Source organism: Brachionichthys hirsutus, chromosome 15, assembly GCF_040956055.1.
Source record: "Brachionichthys hirsutus isolate HB-005 chromosome 15, CSIRO-AGI_Bhir_v1, whole genome shotgun sequence".
NCBI classification, from domain to species: Eukaryota; Metazoa; Chordata; class Actinopteri; order Lophiiformes; family Brachionichthyidae; genus Brachionichthys; species Brachionichthys hirsutus.
The window spans coordinates 11,877,263-11,890,879 of NC_090911.1; the positions used below are offsets into that span (position 1 = coordinate 11,877,263).

The 13,617-nt window shown below is 51.5% G+C and overlaps 2 protein-coding genes across 2 annotated transcripts in view; both read left to right on the forward strand.

The window, feature by feature from the left end:
• Positions 1–1,386: 1,386 nt before the first annotated feature.
• Positions 1,387–9,539, forward strand: dhx9 (DEAH (Asp-Glu-Ala-His) box helicase 9). The gene is made up of 29 exons (XM_068749025.1): positions 1,387–1,403; positions 1,850–2,000; positions 2,137–2,285; positions 2,377–2,507; positions 2,615–2,757; positions 2,832–2,980; positions 3,706–3,752; positions 3,828–3,964; positions 4,046–4,135; positions 4,216–4,377; positions 4,512–4,589; positions 4,664–4,855; positions 4,946–5,087; positions 5,178–5,260; positions 5,483–5,639; positions 5,733–5,848; positions 5,938–6,151; positions 6,477–6,571; positions 6,737–6,810; positions 6,934–7,086; positions 7,161–7,321; positions 7,385–7,496; positions 7,580–7,741; positions 7,827–7,954; positions 8,041–8,270; positions 8,375–8,490; positions 8,579–8,779; positions 8,856–8,905; positions 8,969–9,539. The coding sequence occupies exons 2-29, from the start codon at positions 1,890–1,892 to the stop codon at positions 9,316–9,318; spliced, it is 3,933 nt and encodes a 1,310-aa protein (XP_068605126.1). The 5' UTR covers positions 1,387–1,403; positions 1,850–1,889; the 3' UTR covers positions 9,319–9,539.
• A 1,098-nt stretch (positions 9,540–10,637) lies between these two features.
• lamc1 (laminin, gamma 1) overlaps positions 10,638–13,617 on the forward strand; it is a 29,503-nt gene continuing 26,523 nt past the window's right edge. The window contains exon 1 of the mRNA XM_068749024.1: positions 10,638–11,010. Coding sequence (XP_068605125.1) covers positions 10,638–11,010 — 373 coding nt within the window. The remainder of the gene's footprint in view (positions 11,011–13,617) is intronic.

Sequence of the window (13,617 nt, forward strand, 5' to 3'; positions counted from 1 at the left end):
ACCGGGGCGTGGTTCCCAACGCTTACTGGGAGACGTCAAAGAGGTTTTCACATAGGCAGACGTTCAAAATCTAATCAGTGTCGATGTGAGGTCAATCCTCAGAATCTGATTTACGCCACAGCTGGATGGAGTTCAGGTTCAACAGGGGCTAGATTGTACCAATAAAGCATATAAAAATAAAAATATCTCTAGATACTCCCAAACTTTGGATCCGTCTGGAGCAGACAGGATCTTGTTTGGAGGCTTGCGTTCTTTGACACACATGGAATGGACCAAACTCCAGTTACTTTTCTCCTGATTTCCATTTGCACCAGTAACGACATTGATTTGCTATAAAGTGTTCTGGTTGTGTTTTCTCGAACATCAAATCCGAGCCTGCAGGTCTGAAATCGCTCGGATTCCTGCCGAGGATTGTTTCCGACTGTAAACTGTATCCTGAGGCTCAAGTTATGACAGCCCCACCCTGAACCTCTCTCTCACACACACACACACACACACACAGTTACTCACCAACACACCTTATGATCCACCGCACGCACCGCGCCAATACCTGGTTGCACACAAACTTTCACGCTGCAAGACGTAACACACTCAAGCACGCCCAGCTTGTTCTTGTTGCCTTGCCAACTCCACGCCCTAAACACACACACACACACACACACACACACCGTCAACACCTGGATTACTTCTCGCTTTGTAGCAACACTAGTCTCAGCACTTTACTCATATCCGGTGCCACAAGATACACCGTTGAGATTATTGTACTTTGCTTGTGTACTTACTCTTAACTCTTGTCATAATTGTCAGGTTATAGATTATTGTAGGTTTTCACATTCAGGGGAATTATTTTCCCTTTGGTGGAAGATGGTGAAGGTGAAGGGTCCACATACCCGCTCCCTCAGTGAAGACCCGTGTTTGAATAGCGAGGCTCCAGGTGGGACACGCCTGGCTTTTATAAGTTAAAGGGAATGGGAGATCTTATTGTCACACGTATGAATAATATTAAAAAAAACCTCCGTAACAGAAATCTATGGCCATGAGATTATTCACCTCTGAACTGGTGAACATGCACTAAATAAACTTGTACCATGAACTTTAGACAATGAGCCTGAGATTGTTTAAATATAATTTGTAGTAAAGGTGAACTGTTTTAAACATAAAGAAATTTGCCATTAAAAATGAATAAACCTGTAGTCTAAAATCTACTTTTGCTTTACACCAGTCTAACAGAGCCAAAGTAAAACGTGATGCCCATTGAGCGCTGTCTGTTCCCCTTCCAGTCCAGCAGGTGGCGGTAAGTTCCGCTGCCGTCCCGACAATAAAGCTTCCGGTGGCGGTGCCACAACCGCGACATTCGGCTTCTCAGTGACCACAACAAACTGGTCTATGTTTTCTGGTTAATTGTGAGTACTTTAGCTTTTTACGTTTAGAAAACATTAAATGCTTTTATGACGGTTGACTTTAGCTACGAAGCTACTAATAAATATTTAAAGAGAAAGCGGGACAAGAAATAAGCAGCTCTATGTTATGCTAACGTTAGCATGGCTTTCACCCTTTAAAACAAAGCATGGGGCTAACGTTAGCATAACAAGCGTTCAAAGACCACTCGTTGATTCTGCTTCTGTTCGGAAGACTTTGTTTGATTTAAATTTCATGTGTACGTCGGAAGCTAACTTTAGCTCTTCGCTATTCCGATTGTTATATGCTTGCGAAGCTAAATAGGCGTGTATGCTAATGTTATCTGACTAAATGATAGAAGTGCCATTGTCAGTGTGATTTCCTGTCCAGTAAATATTGTGAATGACTTGTTAATGATTGAGTTCTCCCCCCCCCATTTCTTTGATTAAAGGCTGTACAGAGGCGGAAACTCCTCCGTCCGGCTCTCCACCATGGCAGACATCAAGAATTTCCTGTATGCTTGGTGTGGTAAGAAGAAGCTGACTCCAAGCTATGACATCCGAGCTGCAGGGAACAAACACCGGCAGAAGTTCATGTGTGAGGTGGGGTTTCTCTCTGCTCCGCCTTTCATGAGGTTACTACTACTACTACTACTATGACTACTGCTACTACTACTACTGCTACTTCCGCCTCCTGTCTTTTCCTAAAGTCTTCTAACCATAACGCGCCTCCACACAGGTGCGTATCGATAGCTTCACCTACGTCGGGATGGGGAACTCCACCAACAAGAAGGACTCTCAGACGAACGCTGCCAGGGACTTTGTCAATTATCTCATCCGGATTGGGCAGATAAGCGCAGCGGAGGCTCCGGAGATGGAGGTCGGCATGTGATTAATTTAGCTTATTATTATGGGCTTTTTATATTTAACAAATCTACAAACATTGTGTGTCTTTGGCCTTAAATACTCATTGATGGAGGTATTTCTGGATGCCGTGTCACCAGGGGATCGTTCCAGACCAAATTGATGGAGGAGGAGAAGAGGGGGATTTTGGAAACCTCCCATCGAGTGCTCCGCTGCCTCCGCACCTTGCAGTCAGAAAAGAGCAAGGTAGGATTCCTGTGCTATTTCGGAGGAGGAAACTGTTGACGATTTGTTCATCCCGGCAGAATCTGATGGAACACTCTTCGATGATGTGTTTTGTCTGATGTTGTCAGAGGAAGATGGCAGCAGCAGCGGCCGAGGGCCGATCCCAGGAGTGACTGGACTCGGCTACTCGGGAGGAGGAGGAGCTCAGTGGGACAGAGGAGCCAACCTGAAGGAGTACTACGAAAGGAGAGACGAGCAGGAGGCGCAGGCGGTACGAGGTCAACTCTCGAGATGTGCAACCTTTTTTTGGAACGCCTGAAATAAAATCCGTCGTCCTCCTCGTAGACTCTGGAGTCAGAGGAGGTGGACCTGAACGCTAATCTCCATGGCAACTGGACGCTAGAGAACTCCAAGGCCCGTCTGAACCAGTTCTTCCAGACGGAGAGAACCAGCGCTGAGTATAAATACAGCCAAGTGGGACCGGACCACAACAGGTCTGGATCAGACGTGTTTATTCTCTCTGGGATGTGGAGGCGTGAAACCAGCGCTGGGCTGAGCCGTCCAATCAGAGCAGAGCATGATTATTACAATGATTGTAAAGACAAAGTTAGTTCCCGTATGTTTTTCTGCTGGACTGCTGTAAAGCCAGAGACCTCCGGGGTGTGCCGGCTACACCAGAGAGATCTCGCCGTTTGACCCGCAGCAGAGAGCAGGGCTGCCAGGACGTCCCGTAAATATGGCTGGCTGGTCTTTAATTCAGTTTAAAACAGCCAGTAGACGCCATCAAATTAAGACTAAATAAAGATCACCTGTAGTGAGCGAAGGAGACCTCGAAGGACGTTCGGCCGACATGTCAACTGGTGAGGTGGGAAGACGGCCGTTGAATATTTGGCGTCCTTGCTCTGTTAGAGGACAACCGAGGGTGACATCAGAACTCACGGCCTCACTGAAGGAAGACATGGGACGGCCTTTAGGTGCACTAAAGGCGTCCCATGGGTGGAGCTCAGCCGAGTCGGCCGTTGTGATTTCTGATGTCGCTGTTCACCGCAGGGCGTAGAGCAGCCGTCCATTGGTGCTTAAAAGTCCGGCAGAAAAACATACGGATCTCATCCAGGTGAGTTCGCGGCCCCTCCCGGGACTGTCTCTGCATCGTTGCGTGTTTTAATTTGAAAATCAAGACAGGAAGTGACGGGTGGAATGTTGACGTTTGTGTCTGCAGGAGCTTCATAGCAGAGATGCAGCTCTTTGTGAGGAAGCTGGGCCGAAGTAAGAGTCGCTTTCATTGACGGACCTGCTTAGATCGTCCCCGGTCAAAGGTCACGTCTCCCATCTTTTCTGCAGGGGTAACGGCCCGAGAGCACGGCTCCAACAAGAAGCTGGCGGCTCAGTCGTGCGCTCTGTCTCTGGTCCGACAGCTCTACCACCTGGAAGTCATCGAGGCGTATACGGGCATCACCAAGAAGAAGGACGGGGAAACTGTAAGTCGGCAGGAGGATCGGCGGCTTCCTTCTAAACGTCCGGAGCTGTTCTTGTGTCTCACGCCGCTGTCTCGCACGCAGCTGGCGCCGTTCGTGGTCAACGTGCCTCCGGACCTGCAGCAGCAGCTGGCCAGCGTCGTCCAGGAGCTCGGAGTCCATGTCCCCCCGCCCGTGAGTCTCCGAACCGGACCGCCAGGATTAATCCTCTTTCAGCCGCAGGTTAAGGTTGACCTTTATCTCCTCCCGTCCAGCCTGAAAATCCCAGCGACCCCGTGTCTCTGATTCAGCCGAAGATGGCGACGTTCGAGCCGTCGCAGCGTCAGACGGGGGCCGGGGTCGTCCCCTGGTCGCCGCCTCAGATTAACTGGAACCCCTGGACCAGCAGCAACATCGACGAGGGACCGCTGGCCTTCGTGAGTCTCCAGTGTGTCCCGGATTTCTACTGGTCCAGCGATCCCGTCGTTTCCCAAAAAAAAAAACGGTATTGGAGTAATAAACGACTCCTATTGGCTGCTAGGTAGTGATGTCATCGTTTTCCGTTTCCCAGTGCACTTCGGCGCAGATCAGCAGCGAGCTGCACTACGAGATGACGGACCAGCTGGAGCACGACGAGAACCTGCAGAAGGTCAGTCTGCGCTCGCCGCGAGGACGTCGCCGTCCCGAGCGCGACACGGGAACGTGAAACCTTTCGTGGTTTAGATCCTGGCGGGACGCGACCAGCTGCCCGTCAAGCAGTTTGAGATGGAGATCATGGCCGCCATCGACAGCCATCCTGTGGTCATCATCAGAGGGGCGACGGGATGCGGCAAAACCACGCAGGTTCCTCAGTACATCCTGGACCGGTTCATCAAAGGAGGCACGGCGTCCGACTGCAACATCATCGTCACCCAGGTGACGCCGGGCATCCGACTCGCCGGGCATCCGACTCGCCGGGCTCCTTAATACCGTGAAAACGTGGCTAAATATTCCGCGTCTCTCCAGCCCAGACGGATCAGCGCCGTGACGGTGGCCGAGCGGGTCGCCTACGAGAGAGGAGAGACTGTTGGGAAGAGCTGCGGCTACAGCGTCCGCTTCGAGTCCGTCCTCCCCCGACCTCACGCCAGCATCCTCTTCTGCACCGTCGGTTCGTTTCCCTCATCCGGGACGGAAGCCTTTTCGTCTGCGGGATTTTGATGATTTTGCGTGTTTTTTTTTGTGGTTTTTTTGGTTTCAGGTGTTTTGCTGCGGAAGCTTGAAGCAGGAATCCGAGGCATCAGCCACGTGATCGTGGACGAGATACACGAGAGAGACATCAACGTGAGTCCAGCCGTTACTGCGGCTTTAAACTGGAGTGAAATGAGTGTTCAGCTGGAATCGGGGTCTCTGGGAAGAACGCTTGTCGGTCATTCAGAGACCTGTAAAGGTCGAGTTTGGGAAAGACTTGTATCTGTTGCATTGATCGATTTTAAACTCTTCGGGGACCTCTGGGCTCGTTTTGTAAATTATTCAGTGGTTTCTTGACCGCCCGTGTCTCTGCAGACGGACTTCCTGATGGTGGTCCTCAGGGACGTGGTCCAGGCCTACCCAGAGATCCGCATCGTCCTCATGTCTGCCACCATCGACACCACCATGTTCAGAGAGTACTACTTCGACTGCCCCATCGTCGAGGTGTTCGGACGCACCTTCGCCATCCAAGGTTCGCCCCCCCCCTCCCCGATCATGTGACCATGGTTCCATCCGTTTTAAGTCCAGTGAAATCAAATCTTTAAATTCTATTTTTCCCCTCCAGAATATTTCCTGGAAGATTGTGTCCAGATGACGAACTTTGTCCCGCCTCTGATATTCCGCAAGAAGAAAGATAAAGACAAAGACAAAGATGACGAAGGAGAAGGAGACGACGAAGACGTGAGACGCCTGCGCTCGGACGCCGTCGTTCATCGCCGATGAAGTTCCCGGTGTGGAACGCCTTTTGTTTATGTTTTTTATCTCCGCAGACAAATTGCAACCTGATCTGCAGGCCGGACTACTCGGACGCCACGAAGCGCTCGATGGCTAAGATGAGCGAGAAGGACACGTCCTCCGACCTGGTGGAGGCGCTGCTGAAGTACATCGAGACGCTGCAGGTGGCCGGAGCCGTGCTCGTCTTCCTGCCCGGCTGGAACGTCATCTATTCGATGCAGAGACACCTGGAGATGAACCCGCACTTCGGTAGAGAACACCCCCCCCCCAGCAGGGGTTCTAGAGCAGGGGGGGGGCACATGAGAAACCCGAAAATATTCCGGAGGGCCGGGCCAAAAGGCTCAACTCAATTCTGCATAATGTTCATTTGAAATTAGTGTTTATTTCGTCATTTCTAATGAACCCTACACGGGCCGGTCAGAGTCAACCAAAGGGCCGGATGTGGCCCTGGGGCCGTACGATGCCCAGGTCTGTTCTAGAGCCTTCGCGCGTTATGGTTGTTCAGTTGAAGTCAGAAGTGTTGGTCTAAAATGAAGTTGTGGTAATAAAAGGCTTTTCACCGGATTGTTTCCAGGAAGTAGCCGCTACCGGATCTTGCCGCTGCACTCGCAGATCCCCCGGGAAGAGCAGCGGAGGGTGTTTGAACCGGTTCCGGACAACATCACGAAGGTTCCTACATTTGTTTGTTTGTTTATCGAGTACATTTATTAGAGTAAGAGAATTTCTGCTGCTTGGTCTCACTTCTATTTCTAATGTTTGCCGTTGTTTCGATGTGTTTACTGCAACTAGTACTACCTCTGCTAGTACTACTACTGTTATTACTACTGTTTGCAGGTGATTCTGTCCACCAACATTGCCGAGACCAGCATCACCATCAACGACGTCGTCTACGTCATCGACTCCTGCAAGTGAGTGTTTGGGGGCGGCGCCGGTACCGTTTTCGCGCTGCTCTTGTGTAATATTTAGCAGATACTACAGCGTAAGGGTACCGGTACTGCAGTGTCCCACCCAGCATGTCGGTGTCCTCGCAGGCAGAAGGTGAAGCTCTTCACCTCCCACAACAACATGACCAACTACGCCACCGTCTGGGCCTCCAAGACCAACCTGGAGCAGAGGAAAGGCCGGGCCGGCAGAGTCCGGCCTGGATTCTGCTTCCACCTGTGCAGCCACGCCCGGTTTGACAGGTGTGAGCCGTCGCCGCCTCCCGACGCCTCGTCCGCATCCGGGTGTGACGTCGCTCGTGTCCTGACCTCCGCAGGCTGGAGACTCACATGACTCCAGAGATCTTCAGGACGCCGCTGCACGAAGTCTCTCTGAGCATCAAGCTGCTGAGACTCGGCGCCATTGGGCACTTCCTGTCCAAGGCCATCGAGCCGCCGCCGCTGGACGCCGTCATCGAGGCTGAGCACACCCTGAAAGGTGCGCTGGTTCGTCGCTTCAACCCCCGGAGCGTTTGATCTGACTTGTGTCTGTGCGTCTCAGAGCTGGACGCTCTGGACTCCAACGAGGAGCTCACCCCTCTGGGACGGATCCTGGCCCGTCTGCCCATCGAGCCTCGTCTGGGGAAGATGATGATCATGGGCTGCATCTTCAAGTCGGTGCTTCCTCATCTTCTTCACGTTCGCCCTCCTCCCTGGTTATTTAACCCCGCCCCCCCCCTTCCGTGTCTCCCTCCAGTCTCGGAGACGCCTTGTGCACCATCTCAGCCGCCACCTGTTTCCAGGAGCCGTTCATCAGCGAGGGAAAACGCCTCGGATATGTCCACAGGAACTTCTCCGGCAGCCGGTTCTCCGATCACGTGGCGCTGCTGTCTGTCTTCCAGGCGTGGGACGACGTCAGGTCGGTCCTTAATCGTCTTTATCGCCCGCCGCGCGTCGCTCCGGGTAAAAAGCGGAACGAACCGTCTGTTGTCGTGGCTGCTTAGGATCAACGGCGAGCAGGCGGAGATGAACTTCTGCGAGCAAAAGCGTCTCAACATGGCGACTCTGAGGATGACCTGGGAAGCCAAAGTCCAGCTGAAGGAGATCCTGGTCAACGCTGGATTCCCCGAGGGTACCTGAACCCCCCCCCCCCCCGTGGGTTGGCTCTGCCTGCATGACGTCCGGGGGGGCGTAACCCGTCTCTGTCTTCGCCGTCAGAGTCTTTGATGACTCAGATGTTCAGCACCGTCGGCCCGGACAACAACCTGGACGTGGTGATCTCGCTGCTGACCTTCAGCTCCTACCCCAACGTCTGCTACCACAAGGAGAAGAGGAAGATCCTGACCACCGAGGGGCGCAACGCCCTCATCCACAAGTCCTCCGTCAACTGTCCCATCGGCAGCCAGGACATCGCGTACCCGTCCCCGTTCTTCGTCTTCAGCGAGAAGGTTTGTAAGGCGTTTCACGTCTTTGCGGAAAACCGAAATCACACATTTTAACGTGTGCAATGTGTGTGTGTGTGTGTGTGTGTGTGTGTGTGTGCGCGTGTCAGATCCGAATCAGAGCCATCTCGGCTAAAGGGATGACTTTGGTCAGTCCGCTGCAGCTGCTGCTCTTGGCCTGCAAGAAGGCCAGCTCCAACGGAGACATCGTGGAGCTGGACGACTGGTGAGAAGAACCTCTGCTGATTGGCTCTCTTCACTGTGACGTCGTCGCTAATGGCGACCCCTTCACACACACACACGCACGAACGCAGGATCAAGCTGAAGATTCCTCACGAGGTGGCGGGCGGCGTCGTGGCGCTCCGCGCTGGACTGGAGGCTCTGGTGGTGGAGGTGACCAAAGACCCAGAGTGCATCAATCGGCTGGACCAGAACAACCAGCGACTGCTGAACGTCATCAGACACGTGTCCAAACCGTCGACGGGAGGACTCAACATGATGATCAGCAGCCAGAGGTGTCGGCGGCGTTCCGAATGATACGGCGGTTCAAAACTTCCTTCCTGACTAACGGACGTTCGTCTCCTCACACAGGATGGGAGACGGTCCTCGTCCTCCGAAGATGGGACGCTTCGATGGCGGCGGCGGCTACAGGGGAGGAGGAGGGGGAGGGTACAGAGGAGGAGGGGGAGGGGGAGGGTACAGAGGAGGGGGCGGATACGGAGGAGGGGGAGGAGGGTACAGAGGAGGAGGAGGGGGCGGATACGGAGGAGGGGGAGGGTACAGGGGTGGATATGGGGGAGGAGGAGGAGGTGGTTATCGAGGTGGTGGGGGCTATGGAGGAGGCGGATACAGAGGAGGAGGAGGAGGAGGAGGAGATGGGGGAGGTGGATACGGAGGAGGAGGAGATGGATACAGAGGAGGAGGAGGTGGTTATCGAGGTGGTGGGGGATATGGAGGAGGTGGATATGGAGGAGGAGACGGATACAGAGGGGGAGGGGGAGGAGGAGGAGGTGGATATAGAGGAGGTGGAGGAGGGTACGGGGGGGGTTATTAGGTAGCCGTAGAAGTTTTCATTTGTTTGAGTTTAGTGAATAAATCGTTTTAATCATGAGGTAAATATTTCAGGAACGATGACATCAGCAGAACGTCTCGATTAAACCTTCGACCTCCTCGGAAGCCGTTTCTTCCATCGAGACTTGTTTGTGTTTATATTGCTCATTTGTGGTTTTATTTGTAACGGCTGCCATCATTCCCAATAAATGTTTTCAAAGCTGATCTGGATTTCTCAAGAGCATTTTTTTTTTAATGAGAAATATTTATGACATGAATTGTTTGTTTTTTATTCTAAACATTTGAAGCTACAAACGCTCTCATCTAAATGTCCTCGGTGTGAGTTTTAAAGTCACTGAATTTATTATTGGAGGTTTTACTCGGTCTCCTGATGCTTGGTCGGTGGAGATGGGAGCTCCTGGTTACCAAACGCCAGCAGGGGGCGCTACCTTCACCATCGAGATGGACGGCCGTCTCCCCCAGGAGCAGAATAAAGTGACAAAAGTGTATTTACTGACGTAGGAATGCATCATAACCAACGACCTGTCGGAAGTATTTTCACGGTGCAGTTTATATACTTTCACTTGTAATGGAGTATGTTATTAGTGTGTGTACTTTTAAGGGTCTGAATATTGTGAATTTTGAGTCCGTACATGGCTGAAACACTGAAGTATTAAATGTTTTCATCCTCTTTGTCAGACATTATTTTTTAATGACGTGATGAAAATTGTTCATGATGTAAGAAACAAGAATACAAACTCTAGAAAAGATCAATTTGTCTTACACTGAAATAAAAGGAAAACAACGTTTATGTTTATTTTTGTTAGATAGATTAATTGATTTTAACTAACTATAATTTTTCATAAGGTCGCTCGGGTGTTTTTTTTAAATCTCATTTTGATTATCGTTATTTTTTACTATCATTATTTGATGCGTTAATTAAAGTTTTCAAACTTTTTTCTGAAGTCTATTTTTTTTCTCAGCTGACGCGGAAGTGGCCGGAGTGCCCCCGCGAGCCTCAGACATGCGCAGTAGCCCACTGGGTGTAGTCTCCGAAGGCTCGTCTTTTCCTGCTGGAGCTCGTGCATGGCGGCGGACACAAAGAGCGGAGGCTCGAGCGCGAACCGTCACTCAGCAGCAGCACAAGCCGGGACGCGAGCTCTGGAAGACGGCCTGGAGTGAAGACAGTCCGCCGCTGCTTTCACGGTCGTAGCTGTTCGCACGGCAATCTGTCGGTAACCGGACAAGTTACCGTTAACTTCGGGAAAAGTTAAGGAAAGTTTGTGTCGCGAGTTTTTTTTTCTAGTCCAGAACGGACTGAAAATGCTAAATTTGATCCGGGCTCTGGTTGCCTGGAGCTGGCTGGTGGTGTGTGTCCGCGCCGGCATGGATGAGTGTACGGATGACCGGGGCTCGCCGCAGCGCTGCATGCCCGAGTTCGTGAACGCCGCTTTTAACGTGACCGTGGTGTCGACCAACACCTGCGGCTCTCCGCCCGAGGAATACTGCGTGCAGACCGGCGCCACGGGGGTCACCAAATCCTGCCACATCTGTGACGCCCGGGACCCCCGGAACCACCACAGCGCCGTGTACCTGACCGACTACAACAACCAGCAGGACACCACCTGGTGGCAGAGCCAGACCATGCTGGCGGGCATCCAGTACCCGAGCTCCATCAACCTCACCCTGCATCTCGGTGAGACCCCCGCCGCAGCCGAGATCTTCCTCGCCGAACTCCGTGTGGAAAAACATGATATTCACCTTGTTTCTTCCGGGATGATAAAATCCCTTCGCTACATAAAACGCAAACGAATACATGTTACACATTTTAAGCCAGTGTTTAATTCGGCGTACATTAAAAACCTTTAATTTATTCTTTTTTGTCTTAAATCCCAACTTTACTGTGATGTTCGGCTCCCACGCCTCACGGCCAAACGCACCTTTTAGCAGCAGCATTAACGAACGGAGAAGTTTCTCTATAAGCCGTTAATAAAGAAAAGCTACGCGCCGAATTGAAGACGATATTTTTTTACAGTTATAAATACCGAGGATTGGGTCATGCGTTGCTCGCGTGTTTGCGTGCGGACGGAAGCGTTTGAATTGGTGAAGTTTCCTAAGGAGTTCGGGGGTGACGTTTGGTGGCGGGTGCGCGGATAAAGCTCCGAGATTGAGACGTGAGCTTCTGCATGGGAGCAATCTGATACGAGCCGGAAGAAGAAGAGGGTTGTGGGCTCTTCTTCCTAGCAACACGAAGTGTCTGAACTGGAAACCAGCATAAAAAGATGGAAATATGGATTTAGAAGTTGTTTTTTTGCAGCCAGCGAGTGGAGTATGGAGGACATAGTTTTCCTTGTTGGGGGTGGAGTGTGTGGGATGGGGGGGGGGACCTGCCTGTAGGGTCAGGCAGTCCCAGCAGTCCCAGCACCGGTTGCTCCTCCATCACTGGTTCCCTTCGAGACTTCCAGTATCTGTTTGACAAACCGCTCAGACTTTGATTTTCTCTCGGCAAACAGCCAGAGGTGTGAATTGTCCCGCCGGCCTGGGGGGGGGGGGGGTTCCAAGTGGGACTGAGGCCTCCTGTGGGGCTGAAGGAGGCATCAGTCCAAAAAACAAACAGGCATTTTGAAAATGTATACATTTGTGGTAAATGAAAGTTTAAACTTTTAACAAAAAAGGCCTAAAAGTTCAACTTAAATTTATTACTAAATGTTTTTTTTTTACAGAAGATGGATGGTTGTTGTTTTCTTTACGTTGAATAATTTAAATGTAAGCTTTTTCTAGGTAACGCGACGGATAGTAAATCATAAATTCATCACTTTTGACTGCGGCAAAAAGAAAGAAGAAGAAGAAGAAGAAGGGAATCCTGGAAGTGGGTGGAGAATAGCTTTGTGGGCTTTCGCCAGAGAAAATTCATCTTTGATTTATTGGATTAGATTTATTGGATTTGAGTTGTGGAGTGAAGAATAACTTTTGCTGAATGATTGGACGTTTTCCAGATGTAAATTGGCTCTGATTGTAAAATAATGAACTTAACGATTGATCAGTTCCCTGACATTTTCATTGGCGGTGCAGTAAAATCGGCAGATTGATCGCCGCTTACGTTCTACCATCTATGACTTTCTTTTTTCCCGTTTGCGGCCCGCCGGTTGGATGAAGCGCCACGTTTGATGATGTAAACACGGCGTTCCGGATACCTGCCCTGCAGCGTTTAACGGTGCTCCACATTCCTGAGGGGTTCAGTCGTGCTTCTGGATGGAGCAGGACCGCCGTCGCCGCGGGCGACGAACGCGCCCCTTTTTCTTTAATTGCACGCCGACTCTCGCGCCGTCGCCGCTGACGGGAACCGCTGCTTGTTCGGACGCTGACCCGTTTTAAAAGCTGGAGGCCTTTTCTGCAGCTGCCGAGGTGCTCGTTGAGCTTCGTGCTTGCGTCCAGATTTCTGACGTCTCTTCCTGTTTAGAAGTCTCTAAACATTTTGTCCCGTTTGGCCAGAGTCCGGTCCAAACCCTTGAAATGCTTGTTGCGAGGCTCCGCTCCCATCTCCCCGGAGATAAATGGCTCGTCTTGTACGAGGGAAAAGGAGGCGGCGCCGCGGCGTGGGAAAAGCCCCTCCAACACTCTTACCTGTTGACCCCCAGAATGACCTCCAGAAAACCGCCCAGAGGTCATCTCTAGCTTTGAAACTCGGACTGTGTTTGGGGTCTCTGGTTTAATTAACCCCCACCTGGTTCTGAACGGACCGTATTTGGGTTCTATAGATGAACCAGGATCAAATGTTGCATTTCTGTGGAGGGGGGGGGTTCTAATCCCGCCGTCTGCCGGATGTGGGAGATGAAATTCAGATTGGAGGAGCGATGGCGGCGGACTTAATCTCAGGAAATACGATCCGCTCCCGGAGCTCGGGTCTGCTCGTCTCTCTGCGCGTTTCGGACCCTTTGATGCGGCGTGTCTCGACTCGACATGAAAGACCCGCCATAGAAGAAAGCTGCAGACGGACGAGGGGGGGGGGGGGGGGGGGGGGCGCCTTCCTTCATCAGGATTTAACCGGTGACGGGCGATCATCTCCGTCTAACAATGTTTCGCCCGCGTCCGATCGGACCGAAGCGTTTCGGTGCGAGATATTGCATGGTATCCATGGAAACGGGGAGAACGCCTCTTAACGGAAATGCCATCCATTAAAAGGTTTTTTTTAAGTCAGAGATGTTTAAACGTGTGATGTTATTACCGGGTTACATCTCAAAGAGCGACGGATTGGAAACCATCGGCCCGGCTCGCTTCTACAAAGTGAGGTGTTCTGCTTCAC

What these genes read in the sequence shown, in the direction of transcription:
- dhx9 (XM_068749025.1), top strand. Translation starts at nt 1,890, where the DNA reads ATGGCAGACATCAAGAATTTCCTGTATGCTTGGTGTGGTAAGAAGAAG. An exon ending in ACGAGGGACCGCTGGCCTTC is followed by an intron (nt 4,378 to 4,511) that starts GTGAGTCTCCAG and finishes TCCGTTTCCCAG; the next exon opens with TGCACTTCGGCGCAGATCAG. An exon ending in GGCTGAGCACACCCTGAAAG is followed by an intron (nt 7,322 to 7,384) that starts GTGCGCTGGTTC and finishes TGTGCGTCTCAG; the next exon opens with AGCTGGACGCTCTGGACTCC.